This window comes from Gadus macrocephalus, chromosome 20 (assembly GCF_031168955.1).
Source record: "Gadus macrocephalus chromosome 20, ASM3116895v1".
In the NCBI taxonomy this organism is placed as follows: domain Eukaryota; kingdom Metazoa; phylum Chordata; class Actinopteri; order Gadiformes; family Gadidae; genus Gadus; species Gadus macrocephalus.
The window spans coordinates 17768265-17788985 of record NC_082401.1 but is presented as its reverse complement, the minus strand read 5'-3'; the positions used below and the strand labels follow the sequence as shown (position 1 = coordinate 17788985).

General features: G+C 46.0%; 3 protein-coding genes across 16 annotated transcripts in view; 1 reads left to right on the top strand and 2 right to left on the bottom strand.

Annotated features, from left to right (window-relative positions):
- The first annotated feature begins 1858 nt into the window (after positions 1 to 1858).
- Positions 1859 to 5711, top strand: eef1akmt1 (EEF1A lysine methyltransferase 1). Of its 11 annotated transcripts, none has more exons than XM_060039600.1 (6): positions 1860 to 1968; positions 2293 to 2416; positions 3819 to 3965; positions 4254 to 4336; positions 4557 to 4843; positions 5194 to 5711. In XM_060039600.1, exons 3-6 carry the CDS (start codon positions 3819 to 3821, stop codon positions 5325 to 5327), a joined length of 651 nt encoding a protein of 216 aa, XP_059895583.1. In that variant the 5' UTR covers positions 1860 to 1968; positions 2293 to 2416; the 3' UTR covers positions 5328 to 5711. The 11 variants fall into 11 exon arrangements, with proteins under 11 accessions (XP_059895578.1, XP_059895583.1, XP_059895580.1 ...); XM_060039597.1 differs by having other exon boundaries at positions 3816 to 3965; XM_060039602.1 differs by having other exon boundaries at positions 1878 to 1968; positions 2306 to 2416.
- Positions 5678 to 8101, bottom strand: il17d (interleukin 17d). Its single transcript, XM_060039593.1, has 2 exons — positions 7352 to 8101; positions 5678 to 6662 (listed from the first exon to the last, which is right to left on the bottom strand). The coding sequence occupies exons 1-2, from the start codon at positions 7705 to 7707 to the stop codon at positions 6305 to 6307; spliced, it is 714 nt and encodes a 237-aa protein (XP_059895576.1). The 5' UTR covers positions 7708 to 8101; the 3' UTR covers positions 5678 to 6304.
- Positions 8102 to 8243: 142 nt separating this feature from the next.
- ift88 (intraflagellar transport 88 homolog) overlaps positions 8244 to 20721 on the bottom strand; it is a 15212-nt gene continuing 2734 nt past the window's right edge. The window contains exons 7-26 of one of the 4 annotated variants that reach the window (XM_060039589.1): positions 20506 to 20596; positions 20040 to 20144; positions 19603 to 19705; positions 18815 to 19161; positions 18459 to 18529; positions 18243 to 18329; positions 17761 to 17860; positions 16012 to 16098; positions 15547 to 15733; positions 14986 to 15094; positions 13913 to 14063; positions 12710 to 12825; positions 12384 to 12436; positions 12090 to 12155; positions 11596 to 11702; positions 11317 to 11386; positions 11037 to 11090; positions 10676 to 10693; positions 9196 to 9309; positions 8244 to 8919 (exon numbers count right to left, since the gene is read on the bottom strand). In XM_060039589.1, coding sequence (XP_059895572.1) covers positions 8798 to 8919; positions 9196 to 9309; positions 10676 to 10693; positions 11037 to 11090; positions 11317 to 11386; positions 11596 to 11702; positions 12090 to 12155; positions 12384 to 12436; positions 12710 to 12825; positions 13913 to 14063; positions 14986 to 15094; positions 15547 to 15733; positions 16012 to 16098; positions 17761 to 17860; positions 18243 to 18329; positions 18459 to 18529; positions 18815 to 19161; positions 19603 to 19705; positions 20040 to 20144; positions 20506 to 20596 — 2158 coding nt within the window. In that variant the 3' untranslated portion in view covers positions 8244 to 8797. The remainder of the gene's footprint in view (positions 8920 to 9195; positions 9310 to 10675; positions 10694 to 11036; positions 11091 to 11316; positions 11387 to 11595; positions 11703 to 12089; positions 12156 to 12383; positions 12437 to 12709; positions 12826 to 13912; positions 14064 to 14985; positions 15095 to 15546; positions 15734 to 16011; positions 16099 to 17760; positions 17861 to 18242; positions 18330 to 18458; positions 18530 to 18814; positions 19162 to 19602; positions 19706 to 20039; positions 20145 to 20505; positions 20597 to 20721) is intronic. The other 3 variants (XM_060039590.1, XM_060039591.1, XM_060039592.1) reach the window with 3 other exon arrangements.

The following is a 20721-nucleotide window of genomic DNA, read 5'->3' as shown; positions in this document are numbered from 1 at the left end:
GACCAAAGTGGGCTCTTGATTCCACCGAGGTCTTTGTTCTATGTTCTATATTTTACGGTCTATGCTCTTTGTTCTATGTTCTACAGTGTTTGTATTGCAGAACATATATTCTATGTTATTTGTTCCATGGTCTATAGTCAATGGTCTTTGGTCTATGGTCTTTATTCTATGGTATTTGTTCCATGTTCTATAGTCTATGTTCTGTTATATTTCCCATGCTATGGTATATATTCTATTTTCTATGTTGTATGATCTATAATAATAATAATAATAATAATATATTTAATTTGTAGAGCACAATCTATGGTATTTTTTCCATGTTCTATAGTGTATGGTCTTGGTTCTATGTTCTAGATTCTATGGACTTTGTTTTATGGTCCATGTTCTGTTATATCTCATATGTTATATGGTATATATATTCTATTTTCTATGTTGTACGCTCTATGATCTTTGTTCCACGTTCTATGGTCGTTGGTCTGTATTCTATTCTCTCGCTCTGATGGTACAGAGCTGATAGAGAGAGAGCAGCCCTCCTCACCTGGTTTGACCTTCAGCCTGATAGTTGCAGACAGACGCGGACTAGAAAAACGCCGCCATGCAACCGGTCACCATGGTTACGGTCAGTGCAGGTCCCTCCCGGCCACAGCTGGACTTCAATGAAGTTGACACACACACACACACACACACACACACACACACACACACACACACACACACACACACACACACACACACACACACACACACACACACACACACACACACACACACACACACACACACACCTTACCTGGAGCTATGTTCTCCTGCTGACTCTCCATTGGCCATCACGTCCCGTTACCGCAACCTGATTGGCCGCCCGTCTACAGCACCATTAGGATGAAGAATATTGTTGTTTTTGTATCTCCGCCCCTGGCTCAGCCATGCCATCCTGCTATTGGCTTACTGAGAAAACAAAAGAACAAAGCAATTAGACATGATATATTCAAACACACATATATTGCAGGCAGACACAATTTACTTTAAACTGAATATTTTGAGTAGCTGTATTTAAATCTATTATGTAATAATACTCACATAGCACAATCAGTCTTCTGTAGCCATTTAAAGATACATATCCTCACACGTTTTCATTATGGCTCAAATGCTAAATAAATGTGATACAAGGCTTGTACTGAAATATGGTACTCTCTGTCCTTAAACAAAGGAATAATTATTTTCCCATCCCAATTACACAAACCCACACACACTAACCTTATCCCTTACTCTGTTAGAACCTTTCCGTATGGAAAAGATGGCTTTCACAATAAAAACATTAACAAATGTAAATTGCTACATTGGTTGAGTAATTCAATGAGTACTGTAAGGAAAAAAACATTTATCTCCCAATTACCCCACTTAACACAAAACCGCATCTCAAGGTAGTCTGGCTTCTGGCTCAAACAGCAGGCACGCAGGCAGTGGTGGTTTCGTGTTCTCTGTCTCCATCATGTGGTCAAGTGTAGTATAACAGGCTGGGTGGACGCGAGGAAAAATACGTTTTTTACGTTTTTTGACAATTCTTCGGAGCGCTTTCAAAGAAGGCACAATAACCTTTTTTGAACACTCACTTCCAGTCGAATTTTTTTAACTTGTTCTTACACGTTCATGATTTCAACCTGGGATTTGCGAATGTCTGACCAATAAAGAGCTCACTCATACCTTTAACTAATGATTATGTTAATCAATCGTTATATTCCCGTCTATTGTTTATCCAATTACACATAAATGAACACGTTTTACTACACTACAGCAGTGGTTTTGGTTGTCGGAAAACTGATGTAAAAGAAAAGGAGCTCATTTTGACCCTCTGTGGAAGCCGTAGTCTTCTCTCTCTACGTCATCAGTGCGCGCCGATTCACGTGTTGTGATTGTTTGGATACGGTAGATGTGTTATTATCCAATTACTAGGTTTCAACTGAACAAAAGGTTCGTTATTATGGGATCGACACATTGACCAGTGGTTGGGTTTGACATTTGAGACCGGATAACATAATAAACACACCTCCTGTCTTTAAAGACCCAAGAAACCTGGCCTTAGGTTAAAAACTTACATTTTTACTTAAAGTATGGATCCATCTATCATTGATCTCTGTCCACTGACATTACTATAAATCGACATTGAGTCCGTCAAATACCTCGTATTGAAAATGTATGAAAATTAGTAATGTTCAGCTGTAATAAACGACCTAAACTGGCACGTAGTGCTTTGATATGTTTTATAGATGTTTTAAATCTTAACCTAATTTATAGTCTCGCATACCAGAAGATTGAAGACCTCGCCGCCTACCATTCTAGTTCAACTGGTTGCCATAGTTAAGGGGCTCAACTGGTAGAGCAAGGCATACACACTGCCTGGCATAGGGATCCTTCCAAGGTGATTTGAGACTTTTTTTTTACGGGCGCTGAAGCATGGGACGAACAATTACAGGGATTTATAGCAGCAGGATTAATATTCAATATCTTCCATAAAGTCATGATGATACAAACTGGTACAGTAAGTGGTGTTGTGCACCTTAAACATCGTTATTACACAAATAAAACCAAAGGAGCAGTGTTTTGTGCATTTGATAACGCAGATTATATCCGCAAGCAAATTGATACGTTAGCCAAATTAGATTGCGGAATGTTTTGACCTTTTTAGGACAAATTGTTCATTATTACTGTGACTTACAAATATTTCGATGGTGTGGGTCGACATTCTTCATTCTCATAAAGAAGAATTATCTGCTGAGAGGTTCTAAGCCACAAGGCGAGAGAATGATCAAGTGGCCAATCAGTTTTAGCTCTATCAAAGTGCATGCACTTCACTTCATAGCATTTCCCAAATCTCAGCGCATACACACATAACATTCTGAACATGGTTTGATCTGGATTGCTGCAACTCCAAGATTGAAGTAACAGACTGTAAACCTATTTTTTTCTTTTGGGATTTGGATGCATGGTTGATGCCCTGTGTTGGGCCTGCAAAGTAAGGTGATGCTTTGTATGAAGACAAAAACGTTCATGTCATGTTTTCTGACCACGGTACTGTGGGCCATTTGCCACTCGGATCTTTGAGGTTCTCCCTAATTTTTAAGAATAAGTCATAGTTTCTTTCCTGCCATCATGTCATGTAAGCCACACTTGTATAGCTTTCAGAAAATATGACTCCTACACTCCCTTATTGCCTTACTGAACATTTAAAATGTTGTTTTTGCTCAGATTTTTATTGCTTACCTGCTTCTGGCACAGATTTTTGCAGATTGGACAATATCTGTATTTTATGATGCATTTGTCATTGCTGGATGATATGGTGGACTGTCCCAATGTGGTTAGACACTGAAACAATGTTTTTTTTTACCTTAATTATATCTGCTATTACTTGATCTTTCACTGTTTGGTCAATATGATATAGTCTTTGTTTCAATACAAATTAAAAAACAATTTCTAGAAAAATTATGTATTTATTGTTAGTGAAATGATTGTCAGATGGGGTGGGGGGGGGGGGGGTTGAACACTCACACTGAATGCATGTCACCTTCTCATTAGGGTCTGAGTCTGCCTAAAATTAACATTGGCAGGCATAGCATTAACACTGCCAGAGCATTGGGCAAGGGGTTCAATCTCCTGTTTAGCTCAACGTGTAACCTTACCATATTTGTAAAATTTTGCTAAGAAATGTCTCAAAGTATTTAAAGACGCTGTGGATAAATCATCTAACAAAGAGTGTACATAAAGTTGACTCCTGATGGTGGATGTTTGAGCTCTGCTTCAGTCTGGTCACTTGCTTTCAGGAGATGAGTGACAGCGATGATGACGTGCCGCGGCTGTCTGCGGACACGCTGGCTGCACTGCAGGAGTTCTACAACGAGACATCCCACCCCGACGCCCCCACTGCTGCCTCTGCAGACAAATTCTCTGTGGGAGCAGTAGGAGAGGACTGGGTAGGAACACACGCAAACAAACACAGTACACACAGACACAGGGCTAACACGCCCTCCTTGGTACGGACACCTTGTCATGGGGGTGAAGTCAAATCAAAATATTTATAGAGCTCTGACATAGAAGCTACAATACATCGTTAAAATCAAAGGAGGAATGTGAATGACAAGGTGTGTGTGTGTGTGTGTGTGTGTGTGTGTGTGTGTGTGTGTGTGTGTGTGTGTGTGTGTGTGTGTGTGTGTGTGTGTGTGTGTGTGTGTGTGTGTGTGTGTGTGTGTGTGTGTGTTCAGGGTATGAGTCAGTTCTGGTATGACGATGTAACTGCCACCCGGTTGGCTGAGGAGGTGGTCCAAGAGGCGGGAGATGGTGGGCGGTGAGTCCTTCTAACATTGTTATCTATAATTATTATTACATTTGATTAGGGAACTGTATTGATTGTTTTCGGGTCGGGATTGAATTAAATCAGAACAAGTGGATTTTTTTAACCTAGTTTCTGATCATTTTCAGTCGAAGAGACTAACATTTTTTAAATTGGTCCAGTATGTAATGTAATCCTAAATCTGTGTGAGTGTGCGTGCGTTTGTGTGTGTCAGGATAGCGTGCGTGAGCGCCCCCAGTGTGTACCAGAAGCTGAAGCAGGGACTCGTCGAGGGTTCTGACCGGATCTCGGCCGTGTTGCTAGAGTACGACCGGCGCTTCGCCGCCTACGGCGATGACTTCCTCTTCTACGACTACAACCATCCGCTGGCACTGCCCGCGGCCCTGCAGGGGGCCTTCGACATTGTGCTGGTGGACCCCCCCTACCTCGCCCTCGAGTGTCTCTCGAAGGTCACCCAGACGGTGAAGTACCTGAGCAAGGGAAAGGTGCTGCTCTGCACAGGTGAGACCCGTCCAGCCTGGAGGCCATGAGCCTTAACACGCCACAGACACGCCTTCATACAGCGAATATATACAGTATGAGTGAGTGGGGATACTATTAGTTGCATCAGACAGTGTGGACCGTGTTTCTTGCTCTTATTAATTAAACTACAACTCCTCTGCTCATGTCTCGTTCTATCCTTCTCCTCCTCTCCTTTCCTCTCAATTTTCTCACCTCCTCTCTTCTGCGTCCCCCTACCGTCCATCTCTCCTCGCACCACCACTTTCCCCTCCTCCATCCTCCAACTCTCCCATCACACCTCACCTCTCCCCTCTCCCTTCCTCCCCTCTCCCTTGTCCTCGCTCCTGCAGGAGCCATCATGGAGGAGCACGCCGAAGAGCTTCTGGGACTGAGGAGGTGCGGCTTCCTCCCCAAACACAACAAGAACCTGGCCAACGAGTTCCGCTGCTTCACCAGCTACGACTCCCGCCTCCTCTCGTGCTGAGCCAGGGGGGGGGGGGTCAGCCTCTGTCCTCACTCTATCCTTTCCTGGGTCAGGCGGTTTCTGACGGTATAGCCCCCCGATTGGTTTGGGGGAGCGTGACACCATGAAACCCGAGCGATCGTCGACCGTCGAAGGCTGAAAAGTTACCTGCGCGGACTGCGCCTTGACCCATGAAAGAAATGCAGAACAGAATGGAAAGTTCTCTAGTTTCTGAATCGATCGGTGATCAGAGTCTCTGCGTTCCACCAGGGAGGCTGGTCGCTCCCCTTCCTAGGACTGTAACGTACCGAAGGTTGCCACACAGAACAACCAACAGACTGAAAGACACTAAAAGATCTTCTGACACAATATTGATTCAATAAAGTGATTTTAATAAAAGTCTCATTGAGGTATCTGACTCATCACTGCCCGATTCATAATATTCAGTGTGAAGAATCTCTTGGCTATTAGTAATTGACATCGTAGAAAGGTATCGTATAGCTTCATTCATTCGTGCCTCTATATTGAGGGTCTGGGCTGTTGTGACCGAGGGTAGCTCTTTGAGGCGATTTCCCTCCTGCTTAATAATTTACTGCAGTTCTGTTGTATAGTAACCTAGTAGCATCTGTTTATGTGTTGAGTAGTACTGTATATACAATACTTAAAGCATGGTGACAGACATCAACTGTAACCTTTTGTCGACTGGTGTGTTTGTAATATATTATAGGCTTATATATCTATAATCGATATATAGTTGTCATGCATGGCCTGCATCGAATGTTGTGTGTCAATTTATGTATTTTCTCTCTTCCTAAAAATACGATCCAAGATTCAAAGAGCAATCAATAATCATATTACTTATTAGCCGTCAGGCCAAGCTTAGTTACTATTTATGTTTATCCATGAGGACCACTTGTCTGCTGCTTTTTATTCCAACAAATCTCCTCGTAGTATTTTTGAGATTAGTTTGAATAACGCAGGCGTTTCCCACTATGGTTTTATACCAGCCCTCCAGTGGTGGTTTTATATACAATCTTGTTACCGTTAGTCACTCCAGTCTCTCCTCCATGTTTAGGAGCAACTCTGTCCAAACTCTGGTTCCCGCTCTGCGCCTCTCGGTCCTCGGCGAGCAGCGGGACGCACGTGCACCCCACGGCCAAGGACACATAGCTCTCCACGTAGGAGTGGCGGCCCGCGACGCACGCACCCGTGCGTCGCAGAATGACGGAGGGCGTGTAGACGGGCGTGCTGCGGTGCCGCACGCTCTCCTTGCCGCCGGGTCCCGTCAGACAGCCCGTGCACAGGCAGTAGGCCTCGGGGATGAAGCGCGGGTACCTCAAGGGGTCGTGGGAGATGCTAAAAAAATATGAGCAGCAGAAAAAGTAGGCTATTTGTTACACGCGCATTAGAAAATAACAGAAGCCATTGATGGCAATGAAATTCTTAAATTTCAGGCCGCCTCAAACTTTGCAAAGGAGTAACCGAAAACAAGGAAAATTAAGTATGGGACTACACATAAAAGCAGTTTTTACGCACGTGTTTGTTATACATTTTCCGCCAAATCTATATACATTGCAATGCTCATATCGGTGTCAGTGCCAAAATCTTGCCGACTGTGTGGAATTCCTAATGCTTCCAAGACATATAAGTATAAGTCCTCCTAACCCCTGTACCTACTCCTAATGGCCAGTGTCTCCACTGTCCTCCAACCCATAGCTGCTCCTTAATGACCCGTCTCTCCACTGTCCAACCCATAGCTGCTCCTTAATGACCCGTCTCTCCACTGTCCAACCCATAGCTGATCCTTAATGACCCGTCCCTGCACTGTCCAACAACCCATAGCTGATCCTTAATGACCCGTCTCTGCACTCTCCAACCCATAGCTGATCCTTAATGACCCGTCTCTGCACCGTGCAACCCATAGCTGATCCTTAATGACCCGACTCATCTGTCAACCCTGCTCCTTGATGACATGTCTCTGAACTCACTATGTAACGGACCAAAGCGTCCGATAAATGACAGAACAAGTATCTTAGTAGTCCTACCGGTAGGCCCAGGGAGATAGGCTGAGCAGGTTGACCGGCACGCGGGTCTTGGAGTCACTTTGGAGTAGGCGGCCGGCCGCGGGGCAGGTGAGGTTGTGCCGTTCGCTGGGCGCGATCTGCAGTGTTTGGTGAAAAGCCTGGAGGACCCCCACCGATAGGCGACCGAGCATCTGCTCGAGGATCTCCTCCTGGAGGTCCAGACACCGGCGGGTCCGCGAGGACGCCACAAGCACAGGCTTCTTCTTTTTCACGCGCCCCGCGCGCGTCACGTCCGCCGCCGCGACCTGGAGCAGGTAGAGGAGCAGCACGAGCACGCCCAGCCGGAGCAGCGTCGCGCGCCGTTTCAACCACCACATGGAGACCCGGTGTCCGTTCACCGTAGTCTACTCCGGTGAGTGACGGAGAGCTCCAACAACAACACACACTACTTTACAACTTTACTAAATATAGGATATTAAACAATTCCCGTAGTTCCAATGTGGAAGAGTAGGCTATAAGTTTGTGTCCAATTGCGCAACGGAGCTGTTTCGCGCACGCTTTTCCTCACGGAATCTAAAATCGAACCGTAACCGCGACACTCGAGACCCGACCGTGAAGGAAACTGCACCTCGCTAAATAAAGAACAAACCCACGACGCGTCGCGTGAGCGAGGACAGAGAAGATGTAGCCCACACACGAGACGGAGAGACTTGGCTCCGCGCGCACCGCTGTCGGTCTGTCCTCCTCCTCTCTTCCCCGCTCCCTCCTCCTCCCCATCATCGGAACAAGATGTGGAGGTATGCAGCAGCCAAGAGAGGCTCGGATATGTTCCGTTCAGATTTCGGCTGGAAACAAACGTCTAGTCACAGCAATAATAAATAGGAAAGAAATAGGAAAACAAGAGATACAGCGGTTATTATTTAAAAAAATGTTTAATCAAAATATTTCTAGATTTATGGGCTATACATGTGCGTCAGGGCGAACGAGGAAGGGTAATGGAAAGACGAGAGCGTATATCTATAGAGACCCACTGCGTCCGTGAGTCTGGTTGGATTTAAGTTGGAAACCTTCTGCTGAGGTTCCACCAGATTCCCAGAAGACGGAAATCCTGACGGCCATAAGGTGGAAAAACAAACAGCGGAACCCCTCAACACCCACGTGTGTCTCACAGTCCTGCAGGAATTGCTCTGTGTCTGAAGGAAGTGAGGCTGGAGTTGTTGCACTAAAAAATAACAGTTGGAAACGAAACGTAATCTCTGCGAGTAGTCCATAATGTCTGGGCTATATATAAGAAGTTAGCCTACTCTATATATAAACAAATGGCCTTGTCAAAACGTGTTTGTAAAATAAACGTCCAACAAACATGGCGGTTCAGATCAGTTATATAAAGTCTAGCTATTTTTTTTTTTTTTTTAATGAGAGCAGACGTTATAATAAATATAAAAAAATAGAACACACAACACGCCGTCACTCGGGTAGTAGGTCATCTCCTAGCTCTTCGTCCGCGAAGTCGCTCTCATCCCCCCGCTTCTTAGCGGCCGTCTTCGGTCTCTCCGTCTGAGGGCCCAGCGGGTCCACGTAGGAGGCGTCTGGAGCCACCAGGGGGCGACACAGAGAGAGAGACAAATCAGTGATCACTGTTGGCACTATTATGTCCTCTTGTTGCGTTACTATTATGTAACTGTTATTGTACTGTAATGTTACCAGTAAATCGATTTTCTTCACTGTTTCACTGTTACTTTTAGTTACTGTTAATTTATTATTACTTTACTGTTCATTTAATGACCAACCAGACACTAGTTGCACTTCTAGCCACCTCTCTGGTGAGTGAGTGAGTAAAGAGTGGGTAGTCAGAGTCCCTCTACCTAGATCTCTCTGGCCGCTGGACTCGTAGGGTTCGTTGGAACCAGGAAGGGACCTCAGCTTGGTGCTCAGACGGTCACCACGGGAACTGTTGCCCTGGCTACTGTTTCCACTGTCTGGACAGACAGAGTGATACAATTATTATTAAGTGATAATGAGTGAACAGCAGGAAGAGTTAGTGTTAGTGTTTAAAGCTGCACCCACCAGTGTCCTCTCTGTATCAGTATCGTGTGTAATGACCCATTGGGTTCAGTATGTTCTGGGGACGTTCTAGGGGCGGAGCTTCAGCCCAGACACACCGTAATACCCCTGGTCGCCAAAGAAACTCAGCAAGCAGCAGCCCAACAGGAGCAGCACAACTTCTTATCAGAGTGTGTGTGTGTGTGTGTGTGTGTGTGTGTGTGTGTGTGTGTGTGTGTGTGTGTGTGTGTGTGTGTGTGTGTGTGTGTGTGTGTGTGTGTGTGTGTGTGTGTGTGTGTGTGTGTGTGTTTGTAATGCTGAACAGATGCGTGGCTTTATTGCCTCATTCAGCTGATGATACTTTCCACAACACTGAGCGCTGATACTGTGGATATCGGGGATAGGAATTGATAATTGATGTATTGGAGGTATTGTTATTGCTGTAGTGTAGATTAGTGGGGTATACAGGATGCTGTAACTCATTTAAAGGTTCTGTCTGCTGTTCAGGGTTCTGCTGCACATGGAACTGTGATAATATTACATCTATCTCACTTCATTGCCACACCTTTTTCTACCTCTGTTAACCTCTCTCTACAAACATCTCCCTCTCTACCTTCGTCTTCCTCTCTCTACCTCCATCTCCATCTCTCTTCCTTAAGTCTCCTTCTCCCTATCTCTGTCTTCCTCTCACTACTTAAATCTCCCTCCCTTTACGACCATCTATCTCTCCACCTCTGTCTCCCTCCCTCAATCCTTCCATCTCCAAAACTCTCTTTTCCCCTCTCCCTGTATTTCCCTCCCCATCTCTCCATCTTTTTACATTTCTACACAGAGAGCCTGGATGGATGGATTGATGGACAGAGAGATGGGTATGGGTGGATGGAGGGGGGGGATGAAGAATTGATGAAGGGATGGAGAAGGGAGTGATAAATAGAGGCCGATTCCAGGTCACCGATACAGACTTCACAGGCTTTGGAGAAAAATCTCGGCAGAGCTCAAAGTATTCTCAGATATCTCACACCAGCCGCTCTGGCCTACAATATTACCCTCTCTCTCCCCCTCCCTTTCAGGGTATCTTACTTTCTCCCATCTCGCTCTCGCTCCCAATACAGTGACTAGTGCAAACATTGACAGAAAAGTGAGAGAGAGGGAGAGAGAGAGAGTTATGTTCATGCCGGGATATAGAAATGCATTTATATTGTACCCTGCAAACACAAAACCCAGTCAGTTATCTGTTTAGTCAGCCGAGTTATCAATGAGTTTGATCAATCATCCATCTGATCAATTTAGCGCATCTCTCACCTGGTTTCACATCCACTCCTGTAGCATCATGGGAAAAAAGAATCAAATACATCAAGCCTTCATTTGATTGGTCGTGTGTGAGATCATATGCATCTATATATCTAACCACGCAGTACTACAGTACATCATCATACTACTATAGGGAGAGAGGAAAAACCTGACCACCCTATCTCAATGTTTACACTTAATTTAGTCTCCATTTCCATGGCAATGAAGCCTTTCGAACTGAATGGAGATACGTGCAGAAAAAGATAAAAGACAGAGCAGCCAAGACGTACAGGGAGACAGTAAGAGAGGGAGAGAGTGAAAGAGAGTGAGAGATATAGAACCAGAGACAGTAAGAGATAAAGCAGTGAGGTACCAGAGAGGTCTCTCTCCTTCTTTGGAGGAGTGAGAACAGGCGAGGGGGCGTGGCCTGTCCACCATCACAACCAAACACAGGAAACAGGAAGCAGGAAGCATAGAATAGGAAGAAACCGAGAAATAGAAGAGGACAATGTTTCTGATGCCGATGTGAGAGGAAGTAATTGACAACACACATACTGTATATATATTACAATGACAATAGCACACCGTTGGCCCTTCTAGGTCACATGCAAGTGTTTCCTGGCGGTTTATGGGCCGGCGTCGTGGTTACTTACCACTGCCTGCGCTCCCCTCTCGCCCCTCCCGGCGCGCTCTGGCACTGCCCTCCCTCCCCGACCTCACCCTCTGGAGGGAGGAAGAATTAAAAATAGATTACATTAGTTTTGTATAACAGTCATTTGTCGTGTGTGTGTGTGTGTGTGTGTGTGTGTGTGTGTGTGTGTGTGTGTGTGTGTGTGTGTGTGTGTGTGTGTGTGTGTGTGTGTGTGTGTGTGTGTGTGTGTGTGTGTGTGTGTGTGTGTGTGTGTGTGTGTGTGTGTGTGTGTGTGTTGTACCTGTTCTCTGATCTCCTTCATTTTCTCTACTTTCTTCATCTTGGTGGCGTACTCCTGAACCTCCTTCATCCCCATGTCAGTACACAGCCTGACCAGGAACCGGAGACCTGGATACACACATGAATACACACACCATCAGTACACAGCCTGAAGACCTGGATACACACATCCATACACACATGAATACACACACTGTCACTACACAGCCTGAAGACCTGGATACACACATCCATACACACATTAATACACACACCGTCAGTACACAGCCTGAAGACTTGGATACACACATCCATACACACACGTGAATACACACACCATCAGTACACAACCTGTAGACCTGGATACACAGATCAATACACACATGAATACACACACCGTCAGTACACAGCCTGAAGACCTGGATACACACAATACTATCCACATTTAGCTTTGATATACATTATTGCGTTATTAAAGGTGTAGCAGGTGTGTTTCTAGTGTTGCGGTGTGATTACATTCTATGTTTTCTGGGAACTTGCGGTGGATGTCCTTGTAAGTCTCCAGGGCCTGTTGGTAGTTGCCTGTGAAGAAAAACACTCACAATATTACAGACTCTGTCATACTTTATTTACCAATACTTTACACTCTACTTGTACATGCTTCTTATACTTTACATGCTAGTACAGTACATTACATGCTGCTAATACTTGACATGCTAATACTTGACATGCTGCTAACACTTTATATGGTAGTTATTCCCATGCTGCTTATACTTTACATGCTGCTAATACTTATACAAACAGACTGACCACTTCTCCTGTAACAGCTAGCCACCATCAGCTGCCACTTGACCTGGGTCGGCCTGAGAGAACACACAACGACACAGAATGGTATATGCTTACTGCACTAGGGAGTGTACATGGTAGTGAACAGTGTGGTAACCATGGTTACCATTGGGTTGTGAACACAGTGTGGCTATCATGCTGCTTACCAGTGGGCACTGAAGAGACAGTGGTAGTAACCATGGTTACCAGTGTGTAGTGAACAGGCAGTTTAGTTACCATGGTTACCATTGTGTAGTAAACAGACGGTGCAGTTGCCGTGGTGACCCAGTGTGCAGTAAACAGTTACTCACTGGATGAGCATCGCTCTCTCAAAGTACTGGATGGCCTTCTCACAGAACTGGGTCTCGATGTAGTACGCCCCGAGCCACTCGATCACCGCCATGTTGGACGGGAAGTGTCTGAAGGACTGGACAGACACAGAGGACATCTTAGACTCATCTGGGTCCAGTTATGTAATATCCAAGTTTCCACACCAGAACAGAGCTAGACAACGATCATGACGTCAGAGGTGGAAGGCTGCCCCAATTAGCATCGAGAACAGAACGTACCTCGGATACATTCACCAGGAATAAAATATACTCAAGATATTGAGCCAAAGGATAACTTTGTTGCAATATAGAGTATTAAAACTGCTACATTTGGTACAGTACTCAATATTTACTGTGTAACTTATGTTTACCATTATATACCCCTGAAATGCCACATACTTTCACAGTAGGTCCAGTCCGGACCAAACCATAGACCAGATCAAAATCAGACCAGACCAGGACCAGTTCAGACCAGACCAGACTAACTCAGACCAGACCAGTCAAACCCAAACCAGACCAGTCTAACCCAGAATAGACCAGTCTAACATAGACCAGTCTAACCAAGACAGGTCTGACTCAAACCAGACCAGTCTAACCCAGACCAGACCAGTCTAACCAAGACTAGACCAGTCTAACCCAGACCAGTCCAACCCAGACCAGACCAGTCTAACCAGGACTAGACCAGTCTAACCCAGACCAGTGTTACCCAGACCAGAGCAGTCAAACCCAGACCAGACCAGTCTATCCAAGACTAGACCAGTCTAACCCAGACCAGACCAGTCTAACCAAGACTAGACCAGTCTAATCAAGACCAGTGTTACCCAGACCAGAGCAGTCAAACCCAGACCAGACCAGTTTAACCAAGACTAGACCAGTCTAACCCAGACCAGACCAGTCTAACCAAGACTAGACCAGTCTAACCCAGACCAGACCAGTCTAACCAAGACTAGACCAGTCCAACCAAGACCAGTGTTACCCAGACCAGACCAGTCTTACCAAGACTAGACCAGTCTAACCTAGACCAGACCAGTCTAACCAAGACTAGACCAGTCTAACCAAGACCAGTCTAACCCAGACCAGAGCAGTCAAACCCAGACCAGTCTAACCAAGACTAGACCAGTCCAACCAAGGCCAGTGTTCCCCAGACCAGAGCAGTCCCACCCAGACCCCAGCGGGTGTGTGTACCTCTGAGTAGTACTGCAGGGCCTGGGGCTTGTCTCCCTCTAAGTCATGGAGCCCCCCCAGCTTGGCCAGCACCTGGGGGTCAGTGGGGGTCACGCTGATCAGCTGCATCAGCCAATCCATGGCCTGCTGGGGGTCGTCCAGGAGCTCATAGCTGGGGGGGGGGGGGGGGTCAAGGACTAGTAACATACAATAATACACAGACACACAAAATACATAGTCTCAAGGACCAATACACACACACACACACACACACACACACACACACACACACACACACACACACACACACACACACACACACACACACACACACACACACACACACACACACACACACACACACACACACACACTCTGTTAAACAATAATACACACACACACAAAATACAGTCTCAAGGACCAACACACAGACACACATACTCTGTTACACAATAATACACACACACACAAAATACATAGTCTCAAGGACCAACACACACACTCTGTTACACAATAATACACACACACACAAAATACATAGTCTCAAGGACCAACACACACACTCTGTTACACAATAATACACACACATACAAATACGGTCTCAAGGACCAACACACAATAATGTACACACTCACTATGTAAGGGATAATGTGTGCAACGCCGGTCATTATCAGGAAAATAAGGGCCCCCGACAGAATTGGCTTATTTTCGATAATGACCGGCGACGTTCTATACATTAGCCCGCTTATTACACGGCTTACTGCCAAAACGAAAAGATAACTTCACATGGTGTGTCTTTTGACAATTGACAATTCAAATATAATTCACAGACGGAAGTTATGAAGAGCCCATGCAAGTGATCGGAGCGTTCCACAGCATTGAGATGACCCGTGTAATAAAAACCAATAACACACACACACGCAAACACACACTCAAGAACTAACACAATATAACATACACACACACTATAACAGAATAATAAAACACACAGATAAACAATCTCAAGGACAAACACACAAAGCACACACTAACCCTAACCCTATAAGACAATAATACACACGCAATGACGACCACCCAATAAGACACAAGGATACAGGTGGGCCAGCTGGAACATGACCTGGGAGCTGTTCCTCAGGATGGCGTGGAGCTTCAGGAACCCATCGAGGGCCTCCTCCAGTCGGTTCAGCCTCTTATAGGTCAGACCTGGCCAGGAGGGCGGCCGCAAAGATGGACGTTTTTATTGGACTCTAATATGTGTAACCCACAGAAGATGATTCACAAAAACAAAATCACACATTTTATAACTTAAAGATGTGTACCGGTATTTATGGATTGTGAATTAGCCATGGGGGATATCATTTTACGAAGCACAAATACCAATCATTTGTGAATGGTTGTACACACAATGTGAATCGTCTTCTGTGGGTTGCAAATAATAACGTCCAATAAAAACGTCCATCGACAAACACCTGTCAATCATGCTATCCCAAACCAAGTTATGGCCATGGACTCGTTCGGTGACCTACTAATAACCACACTCCCCATTGCTGACCAATAAACCATAGAAACTCCCCCACTCTGTGCGAGCCCTTCTGCCCAGTGTACGGGCTGTGTCTCCAGTGGTGACCACACGTCCCCGGGCTGCGGGAGCTCACCCAGGTTGTAGAGGGCCTCGGTGCACGAGGAGTCGTTCCTCAGGGCCTCCCGGTAGAACTCCTCCGCCTTGTCGTAGTCCTGCCTCACGAAGCAGGTGTTGCCCTTGTTGATGAGGGCCGCGGGGTTGTAGCGGTCCGCGCTCATGGCCAGGTCGGCGTAGCGGTCCGCCTGCTCGTAGTCCTTCTCCTGGAAGGTCCCCGCCCAGAGGTCAAAGGTTAGATGGGGAATGGCTGGGCTTTGGAGGAGTGTTATAAATCAAAACGTCGAAAGATAAATAATGAATTTATATATTGCAGATTTTTTATAAGTGGTCGTAATATATATATAAGACATAGGACTAAATACTCTTAAGGTATTTAAAATATAATCATGGATTTATGCAAACTTGGACTTTTAATTCAGATTAAAAAGCAGTGCTCCCCTAGTGGTGGTGATGAGCATGGCACCACACTACAGTCATTCACCAGGAAGTAGAGGAAGGAGAGGTTGGTGGCGGCGGCGCTCTTCACCCGGCTGTCCTTCTTTTCAAACATCTTAAGCGACTCGACCGCCTGGAAAAAGAAACAGAGACGCCCGTCAGGGTGCAACCTCAGCCTGACCTTTAACCCCAGGGTTTCCATGTCAGTGTGTATTACCTGAAGCCAGGGGAGGTCTGGGGGGTTATCTATTACGCTACAGTGTTTCACCTTATTGGTTAGCTTGTCAGTGTAGGAAATATGAATTTTACCTAAACACTTTTTTTTTTAATATAGATTCCTTATGTTTCAAATTGTCCTGCTTCTGAATAGCCAATACAGAAATGTTTCCCTACCAGTCAAAACGATGTGCTAGGTGAGCGTGTGTCATTGAAACAAATGAAAATGTTATGTTGGTGTGCCCCGTCCAGTCCATTCCATATGTCAATGGACAACTCAATGAAACAATGTCCTCATAAAACACTGCAGATGCTTCAGTAAGTGGATGAAGGCAGGGCCTGTCTCACCGCCCCCATCTGCTTCCTATCATGCATGTCGACACAGTGACATGCCTTTCTTTTGGTTTTCTTAGAAGGTTTACTATCGATTTTTTTCAGTCAAAAAAAAAGATCACACTTATAATCGCTAGCAGGATAATACAATTATACTGTCATTCAATTGCGCCCTCTGACCCAGGAGCACAACCTGGTGGATATCTGTGGAACTTCACTCCAGGGAGGTTGAGTTATTTAGCAGACACTTCAAAGTCCTTTTATTGTTATATTTTATGTTATTTGGTAGTCTACAGCTATAGTTCAACACACACAGGAAGTACAGCGTTAACGATGCTAAGGGGGGATGCTAGGGTTAACATGCAGAGTGTGCATAAAAACAAGACACAAAACACACACACACACACACACACACACACACACACACACACACACACAAAATAAACCGAAGACACACATACCTCAACCTGAGCCATGCAGATGGAGAGAGACAATAAAACGGAGAAAGAGAGAGATATTAAAGAATGGAGTGAGTGAGAGGTGGGAGAGTTTCAAGGAGTTGGCCAATCAAGGGATAACTTTCTGATTATGAAATTGACACCTGCTGCCCAGAAAATAATCACACAAATAATGAGAATGTACCTGACCTTCGGAGGAAATATCCAAATTGTGCCAAGATCAAAATAAATGTATTTTAACCTCTACTAGAGCAAAGGTGCTTTAGAGAACATCACATCATGGGACCCAACCGCCGCAAACTCAGAAACTCTAGAGTACCCTGGAATCGGTGATCCTTTCATTGTTTGCAGTGGTTGGGTTCTGTACGTTGTCATGTCGCGACCCACCTCCTACGTGATCCCCACCCATTTTGGGCCCTGACCCATGCGTTTAAAGGTGACACATAATACCACGAGTTGTGAGTGTTATGAGCCGTTATAAGCTGAAAATCAGCCTCTTCTGACATCACAAGTTGGCGTGTCCACCTATATGCATGACGGATAGAGGAGGAGCAACGTTTGCTACAGTCCACTGGGTAGGCTGGTAGACTGATCAATCCAGCACACATCTAGGTGGAAACGCCCACTTGTGATGTCAGAAGAGGGAGATTTTCAATACGGATGGTAACGGCTAATCACACTCACACCTGGTGATATAATACGTCACCTTTAAGAAACACTGCTCTAGAGGCTGCTCTGGAGCATGCTCGCTCTGTAAACTTGTGGTGCTCGTGCACAGAAGCCCTCACCTGTTTGAAGTCCTTCTGTCGGAGGTAGGTGATGGCTTTGTTGATCTCCAAATCATTAGCCAGCTCCACATACTGGGAACTCTTCACCATGTCCACACACCTACGGAACACGACAATAACTAATTTGCAAGTGGTCTTTAACCTCAACATAACCCCCATTATTTCATGTCATTTTAGCTTTAATCCAAAAACGACAAAACTGAAAAATGTGAAAGGAGCCGATAGGGGTTCGACATCTTGCTCAAGGATTCCTACAGGTAGGAGGCATACATGGGGTTGGAACCCACACCCTTTGAGCTGGGAGTCGATCCCCGTTAACCATTAGAAATAACCCTCACCACCACCACATTTTAACAAGTAACTAGCCGGCATATTGACCATTCAATTGTATTCATCAACCATTGCTAATCTCAATAGATCCAAAGATCAATTGAATGTAATTATCTGAGCCCCATCTGGTGGCGGTGGGCGGAACAACCAACCAGTCGAATCCCGCGGCAAAGGAGCTCTCGATGGCCGGGGCGATGAGCTTGGCTGACGTCATGATGAACTTCTCCGCCAGAGACTTCCTGTAATGGAGGGCCGAAGAGGAAGTGGGGGAACAGTGGGATTGTGCAATGATGGGTAAGAGAGGGGGTTGGAGGGTTTGTGGCGCTTTAGAGAAGTGTGTGCGTGCGTCGCAGTGAAGTGTGTTTTACCTCTCCCTCTCCATCTGGTGGAGCTTGTCGTTTTTGATCGCTTCGGTGACCAGATTGGCGTGAGTGTCATCCTATGAGTGTGAGAAAGAGAACGAGAGCGCGCGCGCGCGCGCGAGAGAGAGAGAGAGAATTTAACCTCAAGATGACAGCAAAGTCATAAAAGTAGTCTAGTCTAGTCTAGCCACTCTTTAAAGGGCCCCTATTTTACCACCAGGTTGGCACGGCCACTTGTGTTGTCCCAAACAGGGTGGACCCATTCTAACGGCTAATCCACATCACACCTGATGGTTAAACAGGGGGGGTCCCCGTAGCGAGGCAAGTTCTGGACCAGCTGGGAGAGCAGGCTGGCGGCTCACGTTGGTGGGGATGTACTTGTCCTCCTCTCCGATGCCCAGCGGCACGGCGATGAGCTTCTGGAAGGCCTTCTTCATGCGGTCGCGGTCCCCCGTGGCGTAGTAGCACAGGATCAGGTTGAAGCCGGTGCGCACGTTGGGGCTCTCGCTCATGATGTGCTCGAAGGAGGTGACGGCGTCCGAGTACTGGCCCATGCGGACAAAGACCACGCCGATGTTCTGCAGGATCTTGATCCGCGTCTCCTTGTGGGCGTTGGAGATCTGGTCCAGGGCCATGCGGTAGAACTTGATGGCCTTGGGGTAGTTCTTCTGCTTGAAGTAGATGTTGGCCATGTTCACCTTCAGCCTCCCTGGTAGGAGTGGGGAGCACAGGGAACCGGCCACAAGGTCAGACTAGAAAACTTACGGGAAACTAGGAGATAGCTGGTATTCCTCAAGACCAGTTGATACCAGGTATTACTAGAGACCAGTCGATACAGGTCTAACTAGAAACCAGTAGATACCTGGCGATACTAGCGATCAATAGATACCTTATATTACTAGAGACCAGTAGATAGCAAGTAATACTAATAGAGACAAGTAGATAGTAGCAATGCTAGACACCAGTAGATACCTAGTATTACAAGAGCTTGTCACAGATTATTGCACCTCTGTTTCTGATTGACCTAAACTATAGTGTCACACACTGTCTTGATGCCACATGGAGCCTAATCCCAACGTTATTTGTCTGACTGTGTCACTACAGAGAGCCAGGTGGCGGTTGGCTGTACCGTGTCCGCATGGACTCTCACCTGCATTGGTGAACATCTTGTTCTTCACGATCACCTGGTAGGTGTTCAGAGCCTCCGGGTACATGTCATTATTTGCATAATGGTTGGCGAGGTTAAACAACACCTAGAGGGGATACGAACAGCAAACGGAAGCAGTCCGTCAGTCTGCGTGTGTGGGAGAGGATAAGAATTCTTTCTATACCCCCTTCCACCCTGTTTGGCGCCATTCCTTGAGGTAGTGGGTCCTCCAAACAGGCTCCGAACAGAGCCAGAGGGGCTAAGAAACAGCAGAAAATAGGACTGGCACTTAAATCTTAGATGGTGAACTTTGAGAAATGTTTGATGTGGAAAATTTTATTTTTGCCGTGGTCGTGCTTTGATGTCAGGGACAAGGTACTGTTTTGGGTCAGGACTTTAGTATGGGTAACGCCGTGAGGACGAAAGATCTGATTGCTTACAGCGTAGGTGAGGTCAGGGTTGATGTGGTCGGCGTTTCCGGACTGTTCTCTCTGTCTCACCAGCGCCCGCTCCTTCCTGCCTGCCTCCTTGGCCTTCTCAAGGGCCTGGACACCCACACAGGGACACAAACAAACCTTTCAAGGCCATATCTCCTATTCACACTCCAGCCTGAAACTGATTGACTAAGAAACTGGACTACCTAACCAGTTTTATTGTGTTTCCCTTGAGGTCATTAAATGCTTGATTTCATTACTGTGGTCCCTTAAGTATGGAACCTTGTCCAATTGCCAGGATTCCTAAAGAGCTGACCCTGCAGCAGTAGTCCACTAAACATGGTTCACTAGGCCCACTGCACATGGTCCTCTAAATCCACTGTTTGTGCTTCTTTTGGTCCAGTGTTCATGCTTCCTAAAGGATTGCCCCTAGTCGACTAGATATGGGACTAGGCAAGTCTCCTATACTGACCAGCTGCAGGGAGCCCTGGCTATGTGCGATGCAGCTTTCGGCAATCAGCTCGTTCACTCTCTTCTCCAGGATCTTGATCTTCTCCTCGGGTCTGGAAGTCCCAGAGAACACAGTTCACTAGCCGCGACAAAATATGGGAGGTCCAAAGAGAGCACAGAAGAGCACAATACCTAGTAGAGCCAATGGGGAACAGACCACTGTGAAACTCATACAAAC